At 46.5% G+C, this 8,438-nt stretch overlaps 1 protein-coding gene across 1 annotated transcript; it reads left to right on the plus strand.

Annotated features, from left to right (window-relative positions):
* Nucleotides 1-3,496: 3,496 nt before the first annotated feature.
* LOC118408952 lies at nucleotides 3,497-6,333 on the plus strand (the record flags this gene model as incomplete). The annotated part of the gene is made up of 3 exons (XM_035809819.1): nucleotides 3,497-4,312; nucleotides 4,670-5,715; nucleotides 6,049-6,333. Coding segments are annotated over exons 1-3 (1,341 nt in total), but the record flags the coding sequence as incomplete, so codon positions are not given.
* Between the last annotated feature and the right edge of the window lie 2,105 nt (nucleotides 6,334-8,438).

Raw genomic sequence — 8,438 nt, forward strand, 5'->3', positions numbered from 1 at the left:
GTGGATGGTGTTCAGCACCAAGGACAGACATGTTACGTGTGTGGATGGTGTTCAGCGCTAATATAGGCGTATTTCCCTGTGTGCGGATGGTGTTCAGCACCAAGGACATGTGTGTTACTTGTGAGTGTGGTTTTCAGTACTATGAAGAGGTATCGTTGTGGGCGTACATGTAAAGGTTCCAGGAAAAGATGACGTGTTTGCTATAGGACAATTCGCACAAAAGGTTTATCTAAATAGATTTGTGCACGGTTTGCACTTTCACCAGATGTTTACAAAATGGGAATACATTGGGACATGCTGTATAAGTAATCGGTCTTGTTGTCGAATGTTAGGCTCATCAAACATTTCGGAGATGAATGCTGGACATTTAGAGATCAAGCGAATTGCGACTATTTTTTATCGTCTGCTGAAGGCCCAGAAATCGCACAGCAGATTCCATTGTTGACGGGATCTAAAATACAATGTTCCAGTGCAACATATATGGCTATTCATCCTATTTGCCTTTATTTTGCAACAAGGCATTCTCTGAATGTTGTTCTGGAACAGCAAACTCTCAGTGTTCTAGACTAGCAACGGCGTTCGATGTGATTTGTTTACACTCTTGACTGACTACTGAAGGCGACAGAGGCAGATTTCACTGCTCCTTTCATTAGTCAACTTTTGAGAGTTGTTCTCGACTTATTATGGCGAAACACGACGGCAAGAGAAGACACCGGCGGCCCCGAGTTCGAGTCGGTCCGCCTCCCAGGTTTCCTGTCCCTGTGGTGACCGATGCTTCAGGTGATGAGAGATGGCGGCTGTTGAAAATGGCAGTGTTCACGGCGTTGCTGCTTGCAGCTGTGACGACGGTGAGTTTACCAGATTAGCTCTATACTATAGTGATAACGTATAGTAGATGCATATAATCAGAACTGTTATTATACTAAACTGTACACCACAGACTACAGATTTGTTAACGTAGTTTCATGCATCACATATCGTAATGATTATAGCTAATTTTAAGAAGTTGTATTCGCAGACTATGATTTCCCAAGTCGAGTAACGCTTGGGTGAATATCTAGGTCTTGTTTTTTTTAATTCATAATAGGTTATTCTGTACGAATTTGGTTTGATTTTTCGTTACTTCATTACCGATGTCTCTAATGCAATTACGTTCGGCCCCAACACCAGATACGTATCGTAGTTATTCCAGTCTTTTGGAAATTTAAGCTATCACCACGTTCTGTGGCTGGTAATATCAATGATGTTCTTTCTTAAAAACGAGCAAGTAGAAAGTCTTCTCTTCCAAGTGCCTAATATAATTGTCGTTTTAGTAGTGCTGGGTAGAAATTTTGCATCTTATAGTGAAGCAACATCTTTATACAGATTTACCGTCGTCGTCCTCTGAAGTACAATCAAGTTACGGTTTGTAGGTTTGATTTTTCCTTACGTCATTACCGATGTCTCTATACAGATTGTCGCCATAACGTCCGGCCCCAACGCCGCTGTAGAAGAGCAGAGGTCTACTGTCAACCATCGATGGCAAGAATCTGTGACCAACTTCGATCCTGAGGAGTACGACGGCATTCCTTCTCCAATGGAACATGAAGACAACGACCTTCCTATTGTGAACGACCTTCCTGTTGTGAACGACCTTCCTGTTGTGAACGACCTTCCTGTTGTGAACGACCTACCTGTTGTGAACGACCTACCTGTTGTGAACGACCTACCTGTTGTGAACGACCTTCCTGTTGTGAACGACCTACCTGTTGTGAACGACCTACCTGTTGTCAACGACCTACCTGTTGTCAACGACCTTCCTGTTGTCAACGACCTTTCTGTTGTGAAAGAAGTACCTAACGGATTTGAAGGTAAATTGGACAGATCTTATTGCCATTTTTCATTTGTTTATTTATGCTCTGTATCATATTTGTATTGTTGTAACAAGCAGACGATATGTCATGGTCTGCTTTCTGCAGCTGTAGGCTTTATGACGCAGGCGAATGTTTTTTTTTTTAGTGATGTGGTGTGTAAATTTTGTAATGCCATTATTGTTTATATCATCTTTATTGTCCTTTTTTTAGTAGGAGCTCGAGCTCCCGACGGCATGACCGCGACCTATGCTCCTACCAATGATCCCCCTGCTCCTCCGACAGACCACGTGCCTAGAGCAGATGTGGAAAACGGCAAACCAGACGGGATCGAGGACATGAGTGGAGAGCACTCCAAGAACGTCCCTCAGCCTAAGGTGCGACCAGAGTTAGAAGACGATGGTCGACGTCGCTTCATGGACCGGTGTGTAAAGATGATCGCCAATACCTTCTCCTACTCGGAATATGGCGGAGTTCACGACGGCATGACCGCGACCGATGCTACTGCTCCTCCTCCTAGCAATGCTGCCGTTTCTTCTCCGGCAGACAACGTGCCTCATGCAGCTGTTGGAAACGGCAAACCAGACGGGTTCGAGGACAAGAGTGGAGAGAATTCGAAGCTCACAAATGTTCACCTGGGCAAAGATGATCCCATGTCTCCTCCTCAGCCTAAGGTGCGATCCGATTTAGACGACCACATCCGGCGTCGCTTCAGGGACACGGATGTAAAGACGATCGCCAATACCTTCTCCTACTCGGAACATGACGGCATGACCTCGACCGATGCTACTGCTGCTACTACAAATGATGTCATGGCTCCTCTGACAGACCTGCCTGCTGCAGATGTAGGAAACGGCGACCAAGACGGGTTCGAGGACTACATGAGTGGAGAGAACGTCCTTCTCCACCGCCAGGATGAGCCTAACGTGCGATCGGATTTAGAAGACATCCTACGTCGCTTCGTGGACTGGGTTGTGAAGACGATCCTGAATACCTTCTCCAACTCGGAATCACCCACAGGCCCAGATGTCCCAGAGTTTGGCTCATCGATTGAAACAAAATCTAAGAGTGAGCTCGAGAACACGGAGGCAACCGCAGTAGACAAGGTGCTACTGGAGAAAGCAAGAGAATTGAACTTGTACCTGAATTCCGTCTTGACAGCAAACATGACATGCCAAGAGAGGAAGCACCGCGTGTTCAAGCGTGTCAAACGCGTTACGACTGTGGCGATGGTCGTGGTTGGAGTGCTTGTGGTGGGCTCGCTGGCCTACAGCTTTATGGCGCAAATATTTTAGAGGAAAGGTTAAAGCACATTTGTTCAGTGCTATGATAATGGAATCACATGTGACTGAACAAGAAATCTTTTTAAAAAAGCTGTGCCTTGCCGCGTATTTTATGTTATTTTGGTAAGTTAGACTAGATTCTACGCTTAAAAATCCCGAGTTCCACATGTCGCCCCCCCCCTCATTATCATAATTTATGTCAGATGAATTATTGGCACATTAAACAGGTTTTGTAAAACTTTTTGACCCACAATGAATATGCATTATTTTTTATTACAAACTAAGTTCCTTCTGATGCAATTTGTGATATATATTTATATAAACATGGTGAGTTAAAGCGTAGATTTATTACGCTGGACCACATACAGTAACATGCGTCTAGAAGAGCGTTTTAATACTCGCCTGGAATGTACCATTGTCTAACTAAGCCATGAAACTCGGCACGTTGATCACTTCATTGTGACAATGTGTTTTTGCCCGTATGTGGTTCGAAAGTCGGTCGAACTCTGGGCTTTGATGAGTTGATCTATTGGTTTGAAAGTCGGTTGAACTCTGGGCTTATTGAGTTGATCTAATGGTTCGCAAGTCGGTTGAACTCTGGGCTTTAATGAGTTGATCTAAAACTGCAGAATCTAGTTGCAGCATTGTGGTTTACTTCTGCCCCCCGCCCATTGCGTTGACTGGGCTGAGAGGGGCAGAGGTGGTTCATCCATTGTGGGGCGTTCGCCCTGTTTCGCATCTGCAAAATCTAGTTGCAGCATTGTAGTTTCTGCTGTCCCCCGCCCATTATATAGACTGGGCTGAGAGGGGGCAGAGGTCATCCATTGTAGGACGCTGCTCTGTTTTGCATTTCAAGGGTTGAGACAGACAGTGGTGTCCATTTTGTCTGAGTGGAAATTTCCACTTGGGCTTGCTCCTTGGCAAATTTAGCAATTTAGTTTGAGAACCAGTAGCGCCCGGAGAGGCTGCCTAGTCTATTGGTTCGTACTTGGTTGTTCTTTAAGCGTGTCAGTTTGGTTACACGCCTTCAGTTACGTTACGTTTTCAACCCTTGCTGCCCGTGGAGGCTGTCTGATTTACAGGTAGTGTTTTTCAGGGTCTCTGGCAGCTCTGTCTGCTCATATTTTGGTTCCTTTTTAGTTTTATTTGGTTCTAGTTAAAGCTGCATTATGAAGCGTCCTCTTTCAATAAAATTAGATCGGATGCCGGATAAGTTCNCAGTGGTGTCATTTTGTCTGAGTGGAAATTCCACTTGGGCTTGCTCCTTGGCAAATTTAGCAATTTAGTTTGAGAACCAGTAGCGCCCGGAGAGGCTGCCTAGTTTATTGGTTCGTACTTGGTTGTTCTTTAAGCGTGTCAGTTTGGTTACACGCCTTCAGTTACGTTACGTTTTCAACCCTTGCTGCCCGTGGAGTCCGTGGAGGCTGTCTGATTTACAGGTAGTGTTTTTCAGGGTCTCTGGCAGCTCTGTCTGCTCATATTTTGGTTCCTTTTTAGTTTTATTTGGTTCTAGTTAAAGCTGCATTATGAAGCGTCCTCTTTCAATAAAAGTTGCCGTGTACCGTGATCGGTTAACGTATGAACAAGTGTTTACTTTGCTGAGCGAGGTTTCGGCTCCCATGAGCAGCATTCAGGCTGTTCAGTCTCTGGGACCAAACTCATTCGACGTGTCATTTTCCTCGGTACACGAGCGTACATTGTATGCGGGGAAACTGTCTGGTTTAGACGCCGTGGATGTGTCATCTTACGCGGCGGCGGAGATAATTGTCACGGCCACAAGAATTCCGTATGAGCTCGATGACAACTATGTCAGGAACTGGTTAAATCAATACTGTGCCGTCATCACGTCCCGTATGGTAACATACCGGGACAGACCGACCATCAAAAATGGGAACCGGCAATATAAAGTAGTTTTAAAGCCGGGATGCAATATCCCATCAGCATGGAAAATGTTTGACGGGAGGATGGTTTTCTTCAGGTACGTGGGGCAGCCCCGTACCTGCTTGAGATGCAACCAGGAAGGCCATGAGTCGGCAAATTGTGCAGTAACATTTTGCAACAAATGCCAATCCATTGGGCATTTGGCCATGGATTGTACCAACGATGTTGTGTGCCTCAGTTGCAGGGCAGAGGGGCATACGGCCCGCCGTTGTCCCCTGTCCTTCGCAAACAGGATTAAGATGGGAGCCAGTTGGGCTAAGAGCCAAGAGCTCCCGGCAGGTGTGAGTCAGGTCCGTGAACACCATGATGGAGGGGTTCCTCAGGCTGTAAATAAGCCTGATCGGTCGGAACTGGCCCATGTTTCTGACGCAGAGTCTGGTGTATCTGATCCTGTTTCGCCTCCAGGTCACCCTGGCAGTGTGGACCCGGGTACTTCTTCGGCTGTGAAGTCGGATGTTTCTTCTCCGGTCGCGGAGCCGGAGGTTTTTCCTCCGGTCGCGGTGGTTGAGCCGTCTGAGGACGTGCTGTTGGAGGCCGCTCCTTCGCTGACCAAGTTTTCTCCGGTCGCGGTGGTTGAGCCGTCTGAGGACGTGCTGTCGGAGGCCGCTCCTTCTCTGGCCAAGTCTTCTCCGGTCGCGGTGGTTGAGCCGTCTGAGGACGTGCTGTCGGAGGCCGCTCCTTCTCTGGCCAAGCCTGGCCTTTCTTCCTCTTCTAGCGAGCAGGTACCCTCAACATCTGCTGCTCCGGTACCGGCCCCTCGCGCCCGGTCCCAGAGAAGGAGGCGTAAGGCGGCCAGTCCTATCCGACCTGTTACTCGTCGGTACATGTGTCAGGGTTGTGAGTTGGATTACACAATCACTCTGGAGGTGGTGTCTTGTCATCAGTGCAAGGCAGACATAACTCCAGAATCTGCTCTCCTTGCTTTCTGTGAGGGCCCAGTTTGTCAAAGCGATAATCGCCTCTTTCTTTGTCAGAGCTGCCATGATGGCAACTCTGATATTGCTGACAAAGATTCCAGGAAAAGGTGTAGGGGTGATTCCAGTGAGGGATCTGCCTCTGCAAAGACTTTGTCGAAAGGAAAAAAGATTCGTAAGGAGCCGGATTCCGACTCCAGTCTTGTTATCGAGGAGTTTCCCTCGGACAGTCTTCGTTCTGTGGACGGTAACGAGTCTGACTCTACTGTTGGCTCCAGAAGCCTCATCATTGATGAGGATACTTCGGATGCCTCTCAGGCTCCAAGTCCCGATTTGGTAGCAAAGGCGAGAGCCATTGTCATCTCCTCTGACTTGTACAAGAATAAGGCTGTCTTTGTGTGCAACCAGTTTATTTCTCATGGTTGTGACGAACTCTTGCATAGTTTTAGGTCTTTGAAATCTCATCTTGCAAAGGCGCATGGCATCTCCGGGGACATTGTGCCTTGACTTGTAAGGTTGGTAATTGTTCGAGGTTTTTTAAAACCACCATGTTATGTCTCAAGCACCTCTACAATGTCCACCCCCAATTTGTTAACCGAATTGGTGTGGAAGGAATTGATGATCTGTACCACTAATTCCTCACATTCCGATGTTGTTTGACATTCCTTCTCTATGTAGCCTCATGGTTCTTATTGCTACACTCAATGTCTGTGGGCTCCGTAGTCCGCAGAAGAGGAGGCAGGTTTTCGGCTTTTGCCGTCAACATAAATTTGACGTTGTTTGCCTCCAAGAGTGCCATGTTTCGTCAACATCTGAAGCGGTGCTCTGGGAGAAGGAATGGGGAGGCCAAGCGTTTTGGGCATTGGGCTCCTCCCAATCTAGAGGTGTGGGTATTTTACTCTCTCCATCTTTCAATTTTGATGTGGTTAAAAAGTCTTGTGACGACAGTGGGCGTGTTGTCTGTGTCGTCTTGTCCGATGGTGCGCGTAATTTCAAAGTTTGTAACATGTATGCTCCTAACATTTCTGCTGAGCGTACTGGATTTTTTAAAAATTTGTATAAGTTTCTGTCGGGGGCTGAGCTCCTTATTTTGTGCGGTGATTTTAACTGCGTTGAAGATGTTGATATTGATAAGAGGGGCGGGAACCCGGCTCATGGTAGTGGCGGTTCCACCGTTTTAAAAGACATTTGCGCCGATTTTAATGTGCATGACTCTTGGAGACATGAGAATCCTTCTAAAAAGGTCTTCACTTGGAGACAGCCGACCAAAGGTATTGCCTGTCGGCTGGACCGATTTTATTCGTCTAAATGCCTCGTCGTTTCAAACTACTGTTTTTTACCCGCATATTTTACAGACCATGACTGTGTGTCCTTGTCAATTTTACCGGATGTGAAGAAGAAGCCTGGCTTGTGGAAATGTAATGTCTCGATTTTAAAAAGAGACAAAGTTTTAAATGATTTTAAACTCGCTTTTAACAATTGGAAGACTTTGAAACCAGGTTTTCCTTCTTTGTGAGCCTGGTGGGACGATGTAAAGGCTAGAACTCGCTCTCTCCTGATCAGAATTTCTTGTGAACTGGCTAGGGAGAGACGGGAGTCCATGTTTACCTTGAATAATGAACTTGTCGATCTCACCAACAAGATGAACGACGGGGCCTCCTCGGCGGACATCTTGCGTAGGTATGAATGTACTAAGTCTTCCTTGTCCGAGTTGTCCGCTGAGGAGGCTCGCGGTGCTTTTGTTCGGTCCAGAGTCAAGCAATTTGTCGAGGGGGAAAAATGTACCTCGTATTTTGTAAGCCAGGCCTCTTCCCGAAGTAGGCAGCGACGCATTTCTTCGGTCAGAGATTCTACTGGACGTGTTGTCCAAGATGACGAGGAGATTTTAGATGTTTTTAAGCTATTTTATGAAGGCCTTTTTAGTGCTGAGCCTATTGATAAGTGTGAGGCGAATAACCTTTGTAACAATTTAGAAGGGTCTTTGGATCCTGATGAAGTCTCTTCATTAGAAGGTCCTCTTTCATTGGATGAGCTTTGGGCTGCATTGCGCAGTATGGAGAATAATAAGTCCCCTGGCAGTGACGGTCTCCCGAAGGAATTTTATGTCGCTTTCTGGGACGTCATTGCCGGGGATCTCCTCTCAGTTTTTGAGGAAGTTTTTTCTTCTGGCGAGCTCTCTCAGAGCCAGAGTTTTGGTGTTATTACTCTCCTTCCAAAAAAAGGGGACCCTCTGGACCCGAAGAACCGTCGCCCCATCTCTTTGTTAAATTGCGACTATAAGATTCTTGCAAAGGTCCTTAACAATAGGCTTAAGATGGTTGCCGCCTCGGTCATCAGTCCTGACCAGACATGCGGTATACCAGGCCGGTCGATACAATGTAACCTACTTTTGATGAGAGATATCGTTACATATGTTAATATGAATAACTTTGACTGTGCGATCATTTCTC

This window comes from Branchiostoma floridae, unplaced genomic scaffold (assembly GCF_000003815.2).
Source record: "Branchiostoma floridae strain S238N-H82 unplaced genomic scaffold, Bfl_VNyyK Sc7u5tJ_578, whole genome shotgun sequence".
In the NCBI taxonomy this organism is placed as follows: Eukaryota; Metazoa; Chordata; class Leptocardii; order Amphioxiformes; family Branchiostomatidae; genus Branchiostoma; species Branchiostoma floridae.